We start from the raw sequence: 19,351 nt of genomic DNA, 5'->3' as shown, positions 1-19,351 counted from the left end.
TTTTACAGTCAGCTTTTTATCACTTAATCTAGTTTCAGTCATCAGAACCTGGCATTCCGTGTTTCCACAGTCAGCATGCTAATGAGCATGGCAATGTCTGCATGCTATTACAAATGTGTATTGTACAATAATTTAAATATTCTAAACTGGGCCACTCAGGGCTGTTTCCATTTTTCATTGAAAATAATGCAGCAGTGCAGGCTTGCAATTCTTTGAATGATGTTGAATCATACTTTGGGTTTACTTAAGTCCAATTAGGAACTGAGGACTACTCAGGAGGGCCAGCGTGACCCCGCCCCAGGGGCGAGTCCTAGGCGCACGGCCCCGCCCCGCGCTGCGTCACCGACGTCCCGCCTAGCTGAGACAGGCACGCAGCGCGGGAGCGGCCGCTGGGGCGCGGGCGCGCGGTTCGGGCCCTGGGAGCGGGGAAGCCCGGCGCTCGGGCTATGGCTCCCTGGGCGGGGGTCGAGCTCTCGGCGCTGAACCCGCTGCGCGCTCTGTGGCTCGCGCTGACCGCCGCTTTCCTGCTGACCCTGGTGCTGCAGCTCGTGCCGGCCGGCCTGGTCCCCGGCTGCGCGCTCTTCCAGGACCTGATCCGCTATGGGAAAACCAAGCGTGAGGGGCCGTCGCGCTCGGCCGCCTGCCGGGTCTTTGATGTCCCCAAGAGGTAACCGCGCCCCGGCTGAGCCCGGGATACCGGGGCGCGGGGAGCCCGGAGCGCCCGGCTCGGGCAGCCGGCAGGGGGCAGCAGAGGCGGACGCGGGGCCAGCGCTGACCAGGCCAGGAAGGCCTTGACGCCGGGCGCAGCGCTGCTCCGGCTGGGCTGCCAGGCACTGCCGCCTCCGCGTTGTGGCCCAAGGTGGCGGAATGCCCCCAGGGCCGGTGGACAGCAAAGATGGTGAGCCGCGCGGCAATGTGAGCTTGGAGCCGCACGAGTCTTTCCCTGGGGGGAAATGGCAGCGCTTCCGATGTAGGCCTGGTCTTTGGCTGTGTCCCCAGGTGCACAGGCGGCAGGTTAAATCCTTTTGGCCCCAAATTCTCCTTTCTCCCCCTCGCCTGCACTCTAGGGGTTTATAATCTAACTTGAGGTCACCGGAACTCTCTTGTGGACTCGAAGGCAGGCCAGCCCTTCACGCCTGTTTCCCCCGTTTGTCTCTCTGACCCCCAAAGTCAGGACAAGGTGCCAGACGCTGGTCACCACAAGGGCGCCACCTCCTTTGGCCGCACCGACCCTCCTACCTGGCATCTTGGCGGGTGCCCCTGGGGAAGAATGTGGCCCAAGAGTGCACATTTTCGGCAAGCCCGATCCCGAAGCTTTATTTGACTTTCAACCGATTTTATAACCAAGAAAGATGAAATCGTTAGGGCTTACATAGAATTCTTTCAGAAATTGTAAAGACTTGTTATAATTTGCATTTGTTGGGCGGGTGGGAGGGTGTTGTTTGGTTTTTTTACTCTGAATTCAGAACATAGCTGGGAAGAGTTAGCCAAACGCTTTGGAAAATAGCAGTGGCTTTTCTGTCTTTAAGGTGCATCTTAAGTTGATATTTAGGAAGTTATGTGGAGGAACGTGATAAGGTTTCTAACGTACTAAAACCCCTGGTTTAATCATTTGAACCTCTCATTGGCAGTGTCCCAGGTCCACAGACAACAATAGGACTAAGTGTAACTTGGTTTCTGAAACATGGATAATCCCCTACTTTTGTCTTTTGGAGAAGGATTCATCAGGTGTTAACACTGACAAGGAAAAACCAGGTCATTTAGAGGAAGAGTAAAGGGAATGAGGTTCTGGGAAGAGGTATTTAGGACACATTAGTCAAACTTCGTATTTATTAGGGGCTCTTTTTAAGTCAAAATTATCTATCTTTTTTTTTTTTTTTTTTGAGAAAGAGAGCAGGAGGTGGAAATGAGATCATGACCTGAGCCGAAACCAGGAGTCCCACACTCAACGAACTGAGCCACCCAAGGCACCCCCCCCGTCATCCTATTTTTAATCAAGTTTGATTGCAGTACATTCTTTTCTACTTACTAGCAAATGGCATTCCCAGGCTGTCATTTTTTTAATGTTATAAAGTGAAGAAAAATGTTATTTCTTACTGTGAATTCTAACAATTTGTGCTGTGAATTTTGAAAAGGGCATTAGTGTCCCTAGATGTAAAGGACACCACATTTCAAATCATTCCTTGCACTCACCTGTTTCTCTGGCTCCTATACCCTAGCTGTTAGTGCTCAAGCACGCCCTGGTATGACAGCTAAGAAACAAACTTGGTACCTTTCCTTTGTTCATTACTACTCTTTGGGTTTGTAATCTCTCCCTTAATTTACACCTTTTTCTTCTTCCAGAATTCTAGAGTAGAACCTCCATGATGTTTTGTTCTCTAAAGTTAGACCAGCATTTCTTTAGTATTGAAGTCCAGGCCAGTAAGGAAAGACAAATATGTCTAGATACTTTATTTAAATATATTTCCTTATGCAAAGTTTAAATATTCTTAAAAGTGAAAATAAACCTGTAATTTTTACACCAAGGAAGAGACAGCTATAAATCACATTTCTGCATCTAAAATAGTGCTTAGGAAGGGTGCCTGGGTGGCTCAGTCGGTTAAGCACCCGACTTCGGCTCAAGTCATGTTCAAGCCCCGCATCAGGCTCTGTGCTGACAGCTCAGAGGCTGGAGCCTGCTTCACGTTCTGTGTCTCCGTCTCTATCTGTCCCTCCCCTGCTGACTCTCTCTGTCTCTCAAAAATAAATATATGTTAAAGAATTTTTTTTTAAATAGTGCTTAGGTAATTTTGTTCGGGGTTGTTTTTTCCAAAGGAGGCCAGAATAAAACCTTAAATCAGTTCATGGCGTGTTTGATTCCATTACTGCTGTTGGATAGGGTTTTTTTTCCCTAAAGTGATGGTGCTTTTCTCGTTTTCCTTTTGGTTCATAGATTATTGATTTCCCAGAAAGCCTGAATAAATAGGTGACTCCAACATGAATCACAGTGCTCTTGACTTGTGTAGTGTATATGGAAGTACTTCTTCTAAAATTTCAAAATGGTATCAAAGCGTTGCAGTTGAATTGAGTTCTGGAGGCAGACAGAATCATCCAGACTTTCCCCCTGGGGTTCAGCAATCCTGGCCAGAGGTCCAGGAGACCTGTGGGCAGAAATTCAGGGCAAACTTGGATTAGAAAAAATTACATCTTTATTTCAGTAACCTCTAGCTGAAATTTAGCATTTCCTTAAAGGTGAATGTAATCAACAAACCACAGTAGAATTAGTAGTACTTGCAATATTGTGACAGGTATATATATATATATATATATATATATATACACACACACAATTTTTGAGATCTCAAAATATTATTTTCATCACAATAAGAATGAATCACTGGATATTGTTATTTTATACATTCATTAATTACAAAAAGTACATATGTTACTATTATCACAAATTTTTTTTAGTAGTTGTGTTACCTATATTTCAATATAATTGGTTTCCTTGGTAATCCCTATGTATTTTGTGATTGAAGCAACATTTTGAGTAGCCAGTAGCCTTTACCAGACTGCCAAAGGAGTCCATGGAAGAAAAATGTTAAGAACCCCTCCTCTAGACTGTAAACTTGCCATAAGTTTACATTTGTCTTTTTTGTTACCATATCCATGGTACAATGCCTGACAAGTAAAGTCCTTGATGACTATGTTTTGAATGAATTTTAAGAAAAAGAGGGTTTAGGTTTAATTGGTTCATTGATTAACTTAACTGCTCACTCCAAGAATAATTTTGGATAAGATACCTTCTCTTTCATTCATTTATTTAACTGGTGTTCATAGAGTACTTCTGCGTCAGGAGCTTTTTAGTTCTTGTAAGATAGATACGTACAGTAGATATGTAAACAAATCTTACAAAACAAGCGAGATAATTTCGGATGGTAATAAGTGTTTCAGAGGAAATCCAGCAGGATTATTTGATCATGAGCAAAATTGGGTGGCCGTGGCAGTGACAACACTGGAGAGGATGGTCAAGGAGCGTTGGAGCAGGAGACGAGTTCATTGCAGGAGGCAGGGCTGGCTCACCAGGGCCAGGGAGGAAATTAGATTTTATTCTGAGTGTATGGAAAGCCATTGATGGCTTTAGGATGGAGAAGCAGGCGTGGCATTGCGTGATTCATGTTTCGAAAGGGTGACTGACTAGCCATTGTGTGGAGAAGACTGAATAAGAGGCTGTTGTGATGGTCCAGACAAGAGACAGTGGATATGGATTAGGTGTTAGCATAACAGCACCCCCTTGTCATATAGGTGGTGATATTAAAGCACTTATCCCAGGGCCAGTCACCTTGTCAGATTGACAGATTACCTTGTCAATGTTTACTAAGCATTAGTTCACTTCCTTAGTTAACCCTATAACTCCCCTAATTGTGCTTTGGGTCAGTTCCAGCAATCAGTAAATATGTATTATTAGATCCTGCCCCCCTCCCCCCTCAAAACCATCCAGTGGCTTCTAACTCACAAGAAGAGCCCAAGGCCATATATAGTTTGTTCCTACCACCTCATTGTGTCCTGTAGTTAGCCCCCCCCCCCCCCCCCCCCCCCCCCCCCCCCCCCCCCCCCGCCCCATGTAGTCCCAGTCCAGTTTTGTGGGCCTCTCTTTTCCACCTCAGGGCCTTTGCAGTGCCTGTTATCTATACCTAGAAAACTTTTTCCCCCCACAGTCATACTGTTTATGTCCTCACTTCCTAGAATTCTACTCAAATGTTACCTTCTCAATGAGGTGTGCCCTATCTACCCTGTTTAAAAGTATTTCTACCATCCCAGATAGTCCTTCTTTTCTTTCTGGCTTTAGTTTTCTCAGTAACAGTTATCACCTGCTGGCATGCTATAAAATTTATTTTTGTGTGTGAGTGTAAGTGCCATGAGGACTGGAATTATCTATTGTGTTCATTGCTGTAATCCCAGAACCTAGAGCAGTCCCTGGCTTATAATAAGCACTGAAATAGTTGTTAAAGGGGTGCTTCCTTGGTGCCGAGTCCATAAGGATCACCTTATCCCTGTTCCCGAGGGTTTGGACAACAGTGCTACAATTAAGCAAATTGCCAAGGGAGGAAAAAGAGGGAGAATGTCTAAAAACAAAGAGTAGAGTTTTTAGATGTATCATTTGAGGCTAAAGCTGCGTCTTTATAAAAATCGAGATTTATCGAGTAGAAGATGTTTCTCACAGAGGGTAATCAGGCAAGCAAAACAGGAGATAGAAGGTACAAAATGCAGGAATAAGAACGGCAGTCTGCCTGTGAATCAAAAACATCACAGCACAAGCAGGGCATAGCAAGATATGGCTTAGCAGCTCATAAACCAATTATAAACGCATTTGAGTGATTGGTTGACTGCAGGCTTGGTATAAATTGGTACATGTGATATAGGGACCTAAAAGCAAGTTCAGGCAGGTCTAGGTTGCACGAATTAGAAGTGCAGTGGTGTGATTTTAACTCCAGTCATCAGAGCCTCTGGAGCTAAACGCTGCCCCTTACTGTGTGACCTTGAATAAGTAACCTAACATCTTAGCCTGCATTTACTCATCTGCCACATGAAGATAACCATATAAACTTTACAGGATTGTTTCCACCTGCTTACCAAAGGGATTTTTTTTTTAACTTTAAAAAGAGTAAAAAGAATAAGCAATGTCCTGTGTGTGTGTGTGTGTGTGTGCGCATGTGGGTGTGTGTTAAAATAGACATGACAAAACACTTAACATTTTAGCCCTTTTCAGGTGTACAGTTCAGTGATTTTAAATACATGCTCATTGTTGTGCAGCCATCACCACTATTAGTCTCCAGAACTTTTCCATCAGCCAGAGAAATTTTTAAAACATAAGTTATTTAGGTCACTCTGCTCAAATGGCTTCCCATCACCCTGAATAAAAGCCCATGTCCTTATGAGACCCTATAGCATATGCTTCTCCCACCTCACCACCGATCCTTCTCCACACAGGTGTCCTTTATTGTTCCTCAGGGCCTTTGTGTTTGTCATTTCTCTGCCTAGAAAATTCTTTGCCCTGGAAGTTCACTGGGGTTGTTCATTCTAGCCAAATGTCACTTCCAGAGAGGCCATCCTTGACCACCTGTGCAGAATGGCCTCCCCTCTGCACCCTCTCTGTCTCCTACCCCAAGATTGTGCTAGATATCTATAGGTTCATTTGTTGATAATATGCTGAAAGATAATCAAGGCAGGGACCCAGTCTATTTGCTTCCTGCTGAGTTCCTGGGTCCTAGAACATTCATTGCCTGGCTGCGTTCTAAGTTCTCAATAAATGTCTGTGGAAAAATGAAGTAGGTAGAGTGGCTGGCCCAGAAGATGCTTTTCAGAAGCTAGCCATTCCGAGGAAGGCTGCAGAGCAGGGCTCTGCTGACATTCTGCTCCGCTCTTGTAGCTCAGACCATACCTGCACTCAGTTCTAGGAAGCATGTCTTAGAGACCCTGGAAGGCAACCAAAAGCCAGTGGCTGGGTGGGGGGTGGGGTATTGGAAGTGACACTGATGAACTTTTGATGAAACTAGGCTTTTGAGCCCAGAGAAGATCAGAACTGGGATAGAAGATCAGAACAGGATAGCTCAGCAAGGGCAGATTTGGTGATAGAATTTGTAACAGTAGTTGGGAGAATTAAGTGGGTTGCTATGGAGTGATCAGATTAGATCGGTGTCAGGCTGGGTTGTGGGCATAGTCTGGGGGGCTATGTTCTGGATCATCTGGAAGAAGAGTTGCTGAATTCCATCTAATCCTCTGACTCCAGGTTTATTTACCTTGTCACAGGCTAATGAGACCAGAAGGAGGGGGCTTAGTATGTAAGTGATGCATTAAAGACCAGGGAAGACACCTTTCAGAGTCAGAAATATTTTTAATTCATTTAAATAGAGAAAAATAGAAGTATAGGTCAGGGGACCTCAAAAGAAGGTTAGACCTTTGTGCCCTTAGACGGTTTCAGTAAACCAACACCATCTTTCACATTGAAGTAACATTGCTAATTTCAATTTTTATTGGTCCTGGTTTTATTTGTATTTTGTTTGTGAAGTTGCAATTGATTGCAAAACAGGCACTGTACTTTAGGAGAGCTGTAACCATCAGGAGTCTATACCTAGTTTTATGTGTTAATATCTGTCATGTTAGTATAAAAGTTAGGTCAACACAATTTAGGAAATTTAGGAAAACACTGAATCAGAGGACCTTTAAGATTTCTGGCCAGCCCTGAGAGCTTGTGGTTTTGCAAATCTTTTGTAAGAGTTGTATGGCTATTGCAGCAACATTGCTCAGGATTTAGAAACCTTTCACGTTTGGCTTCTGTTGGCACAATCTAGGTTCTCTTTGCCGGGGTCTGGCACCCCCTGTGTTGGAACTTGAGCCGTCCCCTAACCCAGAGATAAGAGAGATTGCTAATTGACCATCTGTCTAAGTTTAACGAGGTCAATCATGTTCTTACCTCAGGAAGCCTCTTTGTTCTACGAGTTAACGGGTCCCATCATTCGAAAGGAGATTTTTAAAAAATCTGAATGCCTGCAGGATTCAGGTTCTATTAAAACAACAAAACTATACCTTGGGAATGGGGGAAAGAGGTTAGGGAACCTAAAAATAGTATTCCTGCATAATGCTTTAAAGTGGACCTACTCTGATTATTGCCTAACTGGTTTAACCTTGCAGGTATTTTTCTCACTTCTATATCATCTCAGTGCTGTGGAATGGCTTCCTGCTTTGGCACCTTACTCAGTCTCTGTTCCTGGGAGTGCCTTTTCCATACTGGCTGCATGGTTTGCTCAGAATTCTCGGGGCTGCCCAGTTCCAAGGTATGACTCCCCCTGGCTAGTTACAACCATTTCATCCTGTCCCCGCCTTTCCTGCCTGTAGGGAGCTGTTCTCAGTATTTCACAGCCACCCTCAGGCTTCTCTGTGGGCCTGGGAAGTGGAGGGTGAGGGCAAAAAAAAGTGTAAGTGGTTTATAGGCAGGTGGCCAAAGGGGTGTCCCCCCATCCTTCACTGAGATCATGGCAGCCCCAGAGTTAGCTCTTCGTCCCTGACTTCCCAGCAAGGGCTGTGCTGTGTGCAGGACAGACCGTTCTCCCTCTGATATTTTTAGTACTACTGATTAATATATACAAAAGTCTTTACAATTCAGTGGAAAAGTTCTTAGGATCCCTCGGGTTTGCCTCAAAACATTTATCATTTGTTTCGCTGAACCAAAATCATGTCTCAGAACCCCAGAAATATGACAGGAAATTACTTTTTGATCACCAGTTAAAAAAATGTTTGTTATACTGTAAGCTTTACTTATATAATAACATTGACTGTAAATAGTTTTTGACCAGATGATTACAAAAGAGCCCTTAAATTCACCTCACTTTACTTCTGATAAGGATACCTAGAACGATTTTAAAAATTGGAGGATTTTTAAAGGAATTGAAGGTGAAAACCATATGGTGGTTTCAGTTAATGTCAGGCGGAGGAGGCTGAGGGACAGAATTAGAAACAAGTCGTTCTCGCGTTCCCTCTGTCCTTTGTTCCAGCAGCCAAACCACTAGCTTGGTAGGAACAATCCTTTTCTGTATAACCAGAGGAACTCGTTGCAAAAGATGGCAACTGGAAGGGAAGACCTATGCAGATCCCCTTTGGGAGCAGAGGATACCTCAGCAAATCCCACATTAGCCATTAAAACTTCATCTCTTCCTTTGTGTGTGCGTGTGTGCACGTATGACTTTCATTTTAAAAAGTCTAGGTGTTATGCCACTTGAAAACCCAGTTCTTCCCAGTTCTTTCGACAAAGGGGTGAGAGGCAGTTAAGAAGATAGATCTTAAGGGCCAGAGTCTGCTAAAGGTATAATTTTCTTTTTTTTTTTTTTAATCTGGAAAGAAATGCATAATTCCCCCATCTCTGTTCCTGTCCCCTTTTCTGCCTCTCCAGGTGCCTCGGTCTCTTGTCTCCCCTTACTCAGTAAGTGTTTCCCCTTACTCAGCTGGGATTGTTAGAGGTCATGTGGGCACTCTTCCGGACTGTCTTCATCTGGCTGGTCGTGCCAGGGACTGGAGATCCACAGTCCTCAGGTTCTGAGTGCACAGACTCCTTCACAGTGACATACATGTAACCTAGAAGGCTTTCACATGATGGAGAGTCAAGAGACCTGAGTTTGTCACTAGCCAAATTCCTTAGCTTCGCTTGGCCCACTTCCTCATGACTTAAAAAAATATATATATATTAGACCAGATGATTTTTAGGGCCCTCTCCTAGCTCTAATCTTACCTAATACTGTGTTGAATAGTAGGGAAAAATCCAACTTTGGATTAGTCCTGGAAAGAAAGATGCTAACGTGTTGCATTCTGAATTCTAGGGAGTGAGCTGGCGCTGTCTGCATTCTTAGTGTTAGTATTTCTGTGGCTCCACAGCCTGAGAAGGCTCTTCGAGTGCTTCTATGTCAGTGTCTTCTCCAATGCTGTGATTCACGTTGTGCAGTACTGTTTTGGACTCGTCTACTATGTCCTCATCGGCCTAACTGTGCTGAGCCAAGTGCCAATGGACGGCAGAAATGGTGAGTGGTTCCTGGGGTCTGTTAGCTGAGTCACTGGGCATATGAGGTACTCTTGAGGCAAAGCGCCCCACCAAGCTTTAGGGCAGTTTGAAAGTAGACCTGCTCAACTCACTTTGCATATGAAGAGTTTGGACTCTACTAGTAGCTTGAAAAAGTCAACATGCCCAAGGATATATACATTAACTGTTACAAAACTGCTGAAACCTGAAAGACACTTACCTAAGCACTAATGTCTGTAAAGATATTAAAGTGCCAAGTGTTCAGGAGGTGCAAGGGTGAAGAATTGGGACATGGGCCTCCCTTGGTGGGAATGAAGTCACTGGACTCATGTGGAGTTAGTCTGGAAGGAAAGAGAGAGTGTGGTCAGGAGTCGGACAGGAAGCAGGGGAACACCCAAGAACAAGAGAAAGGGTCAGCAGAGAATGTTGTCTCACCAAAGCCTCAGTCCCTCTGGTGTGCACGTGTGGAAGGGGAAGGGTGGTACAGGATTAAATCTCAGAAAACCAGAGGAGGAAGGGGTGGCCTGGGCTCCTGGAGAATAGTTGTGATTTGAAGAGGGAGTAGAAAGCCATCTTAAGCTTAGGTCATTTAGGTTTTAGGATGATTCCAGTTATAACAGAGCTTTTCTTCAAGTGAGGCAGCTTGAGGGAAGAGGACAAAAGCGTACTGTGGTAAATCAGAATTGTGTCTGAACACTTCTGAGCTCCCACTAGCCAGGAAGAGAGAAGCAAAATCATGGTCTTTGTTTATGAGGAGGAAGTAAAGTATATTTTGGTGGGGGAAGGGAGGCTGAAGATAAAACATTTATGACTATCATTTTGGTAAAAACAGTGCATACTTACTACATAGAACTCAAGTCATTTGGGGTAAATGAAGTTAGTTTTTAGTGCTGAGGCTAACTTTACCCTGGACCCTTGGTATATCCATCTGCCTGGACACTGTAAGGCAGACTATTCATGACTGTTCTGAGTTCACTTCTCCATGTTCCGTAAAGCTGCCCTTTCCATCCTTGTAAATAGAGACCAAAGTCTCATATTTAGAATACTCAGTAAGCTTTCTCCTCAGGTTTGATTTCAGTGTCAGAGTAGCCCCTTGAAAATCCTCTCTGTGCTGCTGTGGTATAACCCAAAGCCTTTATGGCTTGAGGAATGATTGTAGAGTACAATTTATTAACAATCTTTCTTAATCCATGAATTATTTATTGGCTCCAGACGCTCAGCTAGCATCTCTCCATCTGATTCCACTGAACTTAATCAAATCAGCATTTCCCCCCTGAGCTTTCTGCGTTGGCTTTCTTTCATGTGCAGGCCATATCAAGGTTTGAACTATTATCTGTGGTGAACATTACTGGGATTTCCACCCAAAGGAGCTTTCTGAAGCATGTGGCTAACCCACTAGCTTTCAGTCTGTTAGCCTCCTTTGGCATTACATATCTCTTCTGGAGTTTCATCTGCTGGCTGGACCACTGTTTTTGCCCTCCTTCCTGTATGGTAGAAAAGAAAGAAAAGGCAGCTGAGACACCCACAAAAATCACTTTCCACTCATTTCTGAAGCTGTCTTCTTTTTCACCTACTTGTCTTTCAAGAGGTCATATACAGGCTTTTGGGACAATGTGGCGAGAACTGGTTTCAGGAATTCATTGAGAGGGAACACACTGGGGCATTTGCCAGCTGCAAGGCCTGATGGGAATAAGCATGAGCTTAGGACTCAGGGGGGCTTGAATCTGAATTCTGGCTTGTTTAACCACTCTGAGCCTCAGAACCTTCATCTGTAATTAGGGACACATCCTGATTTCAGAGGATTTTTGTGAAAGGGAAAGGAAAGAATGTCTGTAAGCTGCCCACACCTTCGTACCTCCTTGTCTTCAAAGTCTGGAGGGTCGGGCGCTGGCTGGCTCAGTCAGTTGGAGCATGCAGCTCTTGATCTCGGGGTTGTGAGTTTGAGCCCCACATCGAGATCACTTAAAAATGAAATCTTAAAAAAAAAAATGTTTAAACTCTAGAGGGTCTTCCTCCAACCACTCTCCATTATACGTTGTATTTTATTTTCTTCAGAGTGCCATCTCTACCTGAACCTGTCTTGATTATAGGTTTCTCTACTTGTTTCTGTTTGCCTCTTGCCACTAGAATGTGGATTCATGAGGACTGGGATTTTACCTTACTTATTCACTGCCTTGTGCCTTGTGCGAGATGCCAGGCTCAGTAGACAGTCAGTAATTAATGAATAAACAGAGTTAAATACTACACAGATTGGAGCCTCAGCCTTCCACCTGACTCCCCTTCCCCACATTATAATTCCAACGTACTCCTAGAAATCTTTTTTCCTCATAGGTACTTTCTCGGATTCAGAGCAGGTCTTCTAGCAGTGATGTAAACTCTCAAACACTTGCCTCAGTTTTTAATCCTAGAGTGACTTGCTCTTACAGCTGAATTTAAAACTATTTTTCACATTTTGTTTATTTTTAACTTCTGAAAAGATAACCTTTTAGTTAAATGGCTAAATCTAGTAAACGTTAAGAGTCTACAGTAAACTGTTTATATGGGACAAGTTTTTAAAAGAAATTAACACAGGTAGATATTGGTGGACTCTCATTAGCCCAGCTGTCATCAGCTGAGCCCTGCCTTCAGGTACCCATATGGAATAGTACGATCCTTGGTTCTCTTACCTGAGTCAACTCTGTAGGGGCTCTCTCCAGACTCCAGACCCTCAGGCTCTTCCCCGCAGTCAATGGACAGCTTTGTTTCTTCAGTCAGGTTCCTAACTAGCTTGCCTGCTTCCTGCTGATCACAAGGAAGTCCTTAATTTGCTTTTCTGATGCCAGTCCCGGAAGACCTGAATTCTTCCTGTCTTCTTGGTAGCTGGAGAAGAAAGAGGAGGATGATACTTTTGAGTGTTTCTGCTTCTGAACTAAATCCCTCTAACGTGGTTCTCTCTAATCAGAGATTAGAGGGATACTGTTTGATTTTTCATCTTGCAGTTTACATTTCTCCTCTTTTGAGAAGCCCCATGCTGAGCCTTTACTTCCAGTGATTTTCTTCATTGGCTGGAGCCAGTCAAGTCTGTGTTCTGCATTCAGGATCTCCCCTGAATAGCTTAAGGCTGCAGCCCAGGGTGGGATTCCTTTAGAAAGTGTTCTCACGGTAGACTATAAGAAATAAGACATAAAACCAGGCTTAGAAATATAAATGCACAGTGGCCTTACCACACAAGAGTATGAGACACCAACAGTTTGGGCACCTGGGTGGCTCAGTTGGTTGGGTGTCCAGCTCTTGACTTCGGCTCAGATCATGATCTCACAGTTTGTGAGTTCAAGTCCCACCTTGGGCTCTGCACTGGCAGCATAGAGCCTGCTTGGGATTCTCCCTGTCTGTCTGTGCCTCCCAAGCTCACACACTCTCTGTCTCTCTCAAAATAAATAAATTAAAAAAAAAAAAAAAAAAGAGTAGGAGGCAGAGCTGACCTCTGTGCTTGAAGCGTTTGAAAAGGGAACAGGAGAATGTGTCAATGTGGAGTTCTCTGTCAGGGACCACTGAAGCTGCCCCGGGCTGGAAAGCATACCCCTTTCTTCTCCCCTCTGTCCTTGGTAAATTACATCACGATAATTTTCTAGTCATGAGGAACAGAGCAATCGGATAATTGTGTTCTAACTGTATGATTGTTTAATTCCCTGAGCCTCTGAAATTTTGCATTTTGGCCAATAAGGTAACTCTTTTTTCTGTAGTCTATGTGATAGGGAAAAATCTCTTGATGCAAGCCCGGTGGTTCCATATCCTCGGAATGATGATGTTTATCTGGTCATCTGTCCATCAGTACAAGTGCCATGTCATTCTCGGCAATCTCAGGAAAAATAAAGCAGGTGAGATGTCTTTTAGAGGCACTGCATGTGGATTTTAACCCTCAGAAGTTAGTTGTCTGTGTTCCTTTATTTTTTTCCTTCCTGCCCTAGTTAATGACTTATCTATCAAATATTCATTTTTTAATGTTTTTTTATTTTAAGAGAGAAAGAGAGCGTGCCAGCATGAGGTGCAGAGAGAGAGGGAGGCACCGAATGTGAAGCAGGCTCCAGGCTCTGAGCTGTCAGCACAGAGCCCGACACGGGGCTCAAACTCACAAACCCCTAGATCATGACGTGAGCCGAAGTCAGACGCTTAACTGACTAAGCCACCTAGGCGGCCCTATCAAATACTTAGTTTTGACAAGACACCTCGTCAAAATCTTAATCTTCCCATTTGTAAAATGAGACCGTTATGCCAGTAGATCTCCCTGGTCCCATCCAGCCCTGATATTCTGTGATTCTATGCTGTGCCCACATTTTGGGGCCTGCGCTGACATGTGCCTAACCAGCATGTGAGTGCTAGTGTTACTTTGCTGAGTTAGTATCATTCCGTCAAAGCAAAAAAACTTGACTTTTAGTTAGCTTGTGTTGACTTACCACAGGTACAGTTTATAATAGGCTTTTGAAGTACTAAAAATGGAATAATCCTATTCATCATTTACCAAGTGCTTATTCTGTGCCGGGCCCTGTTCTTAGTGCTTTACATACAGCTTTACGGTGCTCTCTTGAGGTGGTTCGAGTCTTATCCTCACTTGACAAATGAGGAAACTAAAGATGTTAAGCAACTTTTCTAAAGTTACACAACATGTAAGTGGTGGAGTCAGGATTTGAACTCCTGCAGTCTGACTGCAGTCTGAGCTCTTAATTACTGGCTTGGAAGTCTGGTGGAGAAACAGACTTTGTTTGCTTTGTGCTTATTTTCGGTTGATGGTGCAACCTAAGAGTGCAACTTTTTAATACCTAGTAGGTTGACAATGGGAGTGTGACGGGAAGTGGGTTTGCACACAGGTCTGTGATCCTCTTTGTTATTTCATTTCATTTTTTTTTTAATTTTTTTTTTTAACATTTATTTATTTTTGAGACAGCATGAACGGGGGAGGGTCAGAGAGAGAGGGAGACACAGAATCCGAAACAGGCTCCAGGCTCTGAGCTGTCAGCACAGAGCCCGATGCGGGGCCTGAACTCACAGACCGCGAGATCATGACCCGAGCTGAAGTCGGACGCTCAACCCGATGAGCCACCCAGGCGCCCCTCATTTCATTTTTTTAATGTTTATTTATTTTTGAGAGAGAGAGCACGAGCAGGGGAGGGGCAGAGAGAGAGGGGGACAGAGAATCTGAAGCAGGCTCTGACAGCAGCAAGCCCAATGCAGGGCTCAAACCCACAAACTGCGAGATCATGACCTGAGCCAAAGTGGGTTGCTGAACCGACTGAGCCACCCAGGTGCCCAGTGATCCTCTTTTTAAAATAAGAGTCTTTGTAAATTGCCTGGGGACTGAAGTGGTAAGCTTTCTTTCCACAACTTCATATGTTCAGGAAGTCTTCTGTTTCTGTTTCAGGAGTGGTCATTCACTGTAACCACCGAATCCCTTTCGGAGACTGGTTTGAATACGTTTCTTCCCCTAACTACTTAGCAGAGCTGATGATCTACATTTCCATGGCTGTCACCTTTGGATTCCACAACTTAACTTGGTGGCTAGTGGTGACATATGTTTTCTTCAGCCAGGCCCTGTCTGCTTTGCTCAGTCACAAATTCTACAAAAGCAAATTTGTCTCCTATCCAAAGCATAGGAAAGCTTTCCTACCATTTCTGTTTTAACATAATCCCAGTCACGAAGAAGGCAAACCAGATGACAGGTTCAGTTCCTGAGGACAACAATGTCTAGGGACCAAAGTACAATTTCTGCAGAACTGTTTGAAACTCTGTTTCCTTTATACACCCAAAAGTCTTTACTGAATGAGCAAAGCAATACCCCTCAAGAAAATGAATCTTCAAAGAAGAAATAACTTCTGGCAAACCGGGGAGTGCTGTGTCTGCCTTCCGAGATGCTTTATAAAACCAACCAGCTGCTGAGAAGTAGATGAGCTTCTCCAAGTGCTTCAAAAGCAAAGTAACCAAGAATGTACAAACAGCTTCACACATGCACATACATCCACAAAGAAGAGAGAAGACCATCTGTGGCTTTGGTTTTGTTAGGGACAAATGAACTGAACTACATAATAAGCAATATAATAAGTGCTCAGTAACTGTTGCATTTCAATAAAAGCAGAAAAGCTTTTGAAAATAACAATATATAATTTCACACCAACAGATTCAGGGAAAAATGACTTTGTTGGAAATAGTTTATACTTTCACATGTGGCCACAAATATTTCCAGTTATGTAACCAGCAACAGTGGTTTCCACTCCTCTCCCCCTCAAATCATAGCCTAACAGAAAATTTGAAGCTTCTTTTATTTAATACTTTTTTGACATCCCTTTCAAGGAAGTACCTTAAAAGTGAAAGCATCTGAAAATAAAATATTTTTATATTTATGTGTAAAGAGCCTCCATTCATGGACTGACCTTCGCTGCAGATTGCGTAGTGCTATAGCCATGTTCATATGTAGGTGTCCAAACTGGATTCATTGTTTGCCGAGTAACTGTTTAACTGTTTTAATGAGATGAATCTGAAGTTTTTAGGAATAAAGTTTACACTAGTTTATGTTTTAAAAAATACTCATGATTAAACCAAAGGGAAATAAATGCGCGGTTTAAAAGAAAAACGATTGAAAAATAATACTAATGCTACAGCCTGAGCACAGTTTTGCTGCAGCAAAAACTGCACATTTGTGCAACATAAGATTTACTGGCTTAGTGGCCAAAGTATTGACTTGATTGCTTTCGTGCAGGTGTCCTAGTCTACTAGCTACTAAAGTTTGGCACTAATGTGTACCTTGCTGTGGGGGAAAGAACCTCATTAACCAGACATGAAATCAAATGCACAGTTTAAGAATGTCCTCCCCACCCTCATCCCTAGAATAGTAAACCAAAGTTGTTAAACCGAGATCTTTCTAATCTGAACTTTCAATACATGCATATGAAAGCACATCCTAAAGTTTTTAAAATAATTTCTGCTGTGGCATTTTCTCTCTCATCAATCAAATGCCACTTCAGTCAGCTAATCAGTCTACTCAAATAAACGACATATTTATTTCATTTATCTTTTTTTTTTTATTTTTTTGGGGGGACAGAGAGAGACAGAGCATGAACGGGGGAGGGGCAGAGAGAGAGAGGGAGACACAGAATCGGAAACAGGCTCCAGGCTCTGAGCCATCAGCCCAGAGCCTGACGCGGGGCTCGAACCCACGGACCGCGAGATCGTGACCTGGCTGAAGTCAGACGCTTAACCGACTGCGCCACCCAGGCGCCCCTATTTCATTTATCATTTAGAGTTGCCATCCTCAGGACCAGGACTCAGGAACAAAACTTTTTCTACACTGGAAATGTAAAGCATATTGCAGTTTGGTCTTAATTTCCACACAAGTGGCATGGATTTTTAATGGCAAACTATTTGGGGGAAAAAATGTTTTTTTGCTGTAGCATACCATTTTATACCTAGGTTAGTGTAGGAATTTGGATAATGTTCTGGAATTTCATTGCACATTTAAGTAAAATAATGAGTATGCCCTGTGAAGAGCCATATCAGGGGCTGTTAGAAGACTTTCCCGGTCTGCAGTATCCCTGTCTCAGGCCCACTGTCCCTACTGTCCCCTCACACTCTTTACTTTCCCTCTCCCTCCCTTGCTCAAACATTGCATTTCTAGGTGAAGGCTAAAGAGGAAGCAGTGATGTTCTCCAAGGGGTTCAGAACAAAGTAGCGTGGTCTCTGACGAAAGCTTAGCCGCGGAGAATGATTGAGAATTGTGCTGTGCTTGCTAGATCACAATCTGCATTGCTCTTTGTGTTGGTTGAAAATATTCCGTGTGCCTAAAGAGAAAGAGTTGGCAAATTCTTCCCAGGGAGAACCAAGGAATAGGTTGGGGGTGGAGATTCTTGACCTTCTGCCGCCTTAGTTGAATAGCCTCACCTTTCCATTCTCTGTTCCTATTAAGTTAGGGGAAATGATACTGAACCACCTCCTGACAGCATTCCCTGGACTAACTAGTGACTAGAAAAGTGTGCTGAAAGTAGCCTCTTTTTAAGTCTCCAAGTCGTACCTCATCGTCTGTACTAACATTTGCTATCAGTGAGCGTGGATCATTTTGTGTCCATAAAACCGTGTTCCGTATTATGTTTTTAATTCAGTCAGTGGTTATTGCTAGAATTACTACCAAAAAAGAGGGAGACTTTTGAGATATTTTTATATGGCACTTAACAGATAGTTTAAGGAGACTATACATATTTGTAGAACTCCCTGAAAATTCAAGGACCATTGGTAAGTAACGTGTGTCGAAATGAACCAATATATTAAAGAAATTCTTAAAATAGTGAATGAGCAAATAGAAATTTTTTACACCTATCTAAGCAATTTCAGCCCACTCTTTCACATTGCTTATCAGGGAAAAAAATCATTTAACTTTTTTATAAATTACATATATTTGTCTAACCTAAGATGTTTCCAATAAATGGACGAGACACAGTGGAGGTGGCAGTGATCCACGACTAATTCACGTGACACATACATCATCATGTTTCTCAAATACCAGTGATCTAGAAAGCCAGGTATTGGTTTTGCAGAAAGCAAAATTTAATTAGCCACATAAAAACTAATTATAAAGAGCTACTCTATGCACATAATTGAGAAAGTTTAGTATTAAGTCTCTTCCTCAGAGAAGATTCTCAACTCTTGAAGCACATAGAGGACAAAGGAACACAAGGGATTTCTCAGCAGAAAGACAAACCTGCCTCCTGAGTCTAGCCCTCTGGTAAGACTTCATAGCATGTGTGTAATTTTTATCAGGGCTTCCTGGCCCACACAATACCTTTCTATGGATTAGAAAAGGTACCATTCAGGATATCCGCCTAGTAGCAGAGCACGAGCCTTTTTGGCCACAAAAGACAGCAGGTGAGGGGACCACAGCTCAGTGAACAGGATCTCAGCCCCACTCACCCTTTAGGCCTGGTGTCCTTTGTGCAGTTTTCAAACTGCACAACCTTCTATAGCAAAGAGACCTTGCTCATCATGCTGCCTATCTGTCTGCAGATTCTGTTCACTCTTGAAAGACTTGATTTCATGGAATCATCTCGCTGAGAAAGACCATAGGAATAAAACTAAGACAAGGTGGAATTAAGCGGCCCATGCAAAACATCTGTGCTTCCACTCACAAAAAGGGGGAGGTTGGTGGACAGCAGGTGAGTGACCCTCAACCAGTAGAATGTCAGCCCCAAATAGAGAAAATATTTTGCTTAGTTTCGGACTACCAACTCCTGTCTTTCCAGCTCATTGTTCTAGTACGGCAACTGCAACAATCTTTCTACCCTGTCGGGACCTCCAATCTGTTGATCTCATGGCATTTTCATTGTCCTTCGCCCATAAGTCTTCCCTTATCTCCTTACCCTGCTTAAATTCCAGGTAAATCACTATAATAATTCCTTCATATAGATCCTCAGCTCCTGCGTTCTCCTACTGATTTAGCAAAGCCACAACCCTGGTTAGATTCAGCTCTTTCTCTGTGTGTGCACCCACACAGCTGAACTGTGTGTGGCTGGAGAAATACAGTCCAAGACAGCCACTCCAAATTCATGAACACTAACCTCAAATGGTCTTCAATGCTGCAACCATATTAACATTCTCTAGTCCGTTCACTCTCCCTCTCTGCTGACTGTGTTACATCTCTGTGCCCAGGAAAATGAAGCTACTGGAAGAGAACCCCCACAGGTCACCACTATCTCCTTCACCCACCTAAGCATTTGCTCCCCCATATGCTACTTTCCCTCATTACTATTGTTGAAGGATACTTTTTTTTTTTTAATGTAAAACCATGGG

At 43.4% G+C, this 19,351-nt stretch overlaps 1 protein-coding gene across 2 annotated transcripts; it reads left to right on the top strand.

Moving 5' to 3' along the window:
• The first annotated feature begins 331 nt into the window (after positions 1-331).
• On the top strand, positions 332-15,926 carry SRD5A3 (steroid 5 alpha-reductase 3). Of its 2 annotated transcripts, XM_043572620.1 has the most exons (5): positions 332-667; positions 7,672-7,814; positions 9,351-9,548; positions 13,270-13,404; positions 14,943-15,926. In XM_043572620.1, the coding sequence occupies exons 1-5, from the start codon at positions 447-449 to the stop codon at positions 15,200-15,202; spliced, it is 957 nt and encodes a 318-aa protein (XP_043428555.1). In that variant the 5' UTR covers positions 332-446; the 3' UTR covers positions 15,203-15,926. The 2 variants fall into 2 exon arrangements, with proteins under 2 accessions (XP_043428555.1, XP_043428556.1); XM_043572621.1 differs by lacking the exon at positions 13,270-13,404 and having other exon boundaries at positions 339-667.
• The last annotated feature ends 3,425 nt before the right edge of the window (positions 15,927-19,351 follow it).

The sequence above is a fragment of the Prionailurus bengalensis genome, chromosome B1 (assembly GCF_016509475.1).
Source record: "Prionailurus bengalensis isolate Pbe53 chromosome B1, Fcat_Pben_1.1_paternal_pri, whole genome shotgun sequence".
Classification (NCBI taxonomy): Eukaryota; Metazoa; Chordata; class Mammalia; order Carnivora; family Felidae; genus Prionailurus; species Prionailurus bengalensis.
Note: the sequence above shows the minus strand (reverse complement) of the source record. Positions and strands in the feature narration are given on the sequence as shown.

What these genes read in the sequence shown, in the direction of transcription:
- SRD5A3 (XM_043572620.1), top strand. Translation starts at nt 447, where the DNA reads ATGGCTCCCTGGGCGGGGGTCGAGCTCTCGGCGCTGAACCCGCTGCGC. An exon ending in GCCAATGGACGGCAGAAATG is followed by an intron (nt 9,549 to 13,269) that starts GTGAGTGGTTCC and finishes TTTTTTCTGTAG; the next exon opens with TCTATGTGATAGGGAAAAAT. An exon ending in TCTCAGGAAAAATAAAGCAG is followed by an intron (nt 13,405 to 14,942) that starts GTGAGATGTCTT and finishes TTTCTGTTTCAG; the next exon opens with GAGTGGTCATTCACTGTAAC.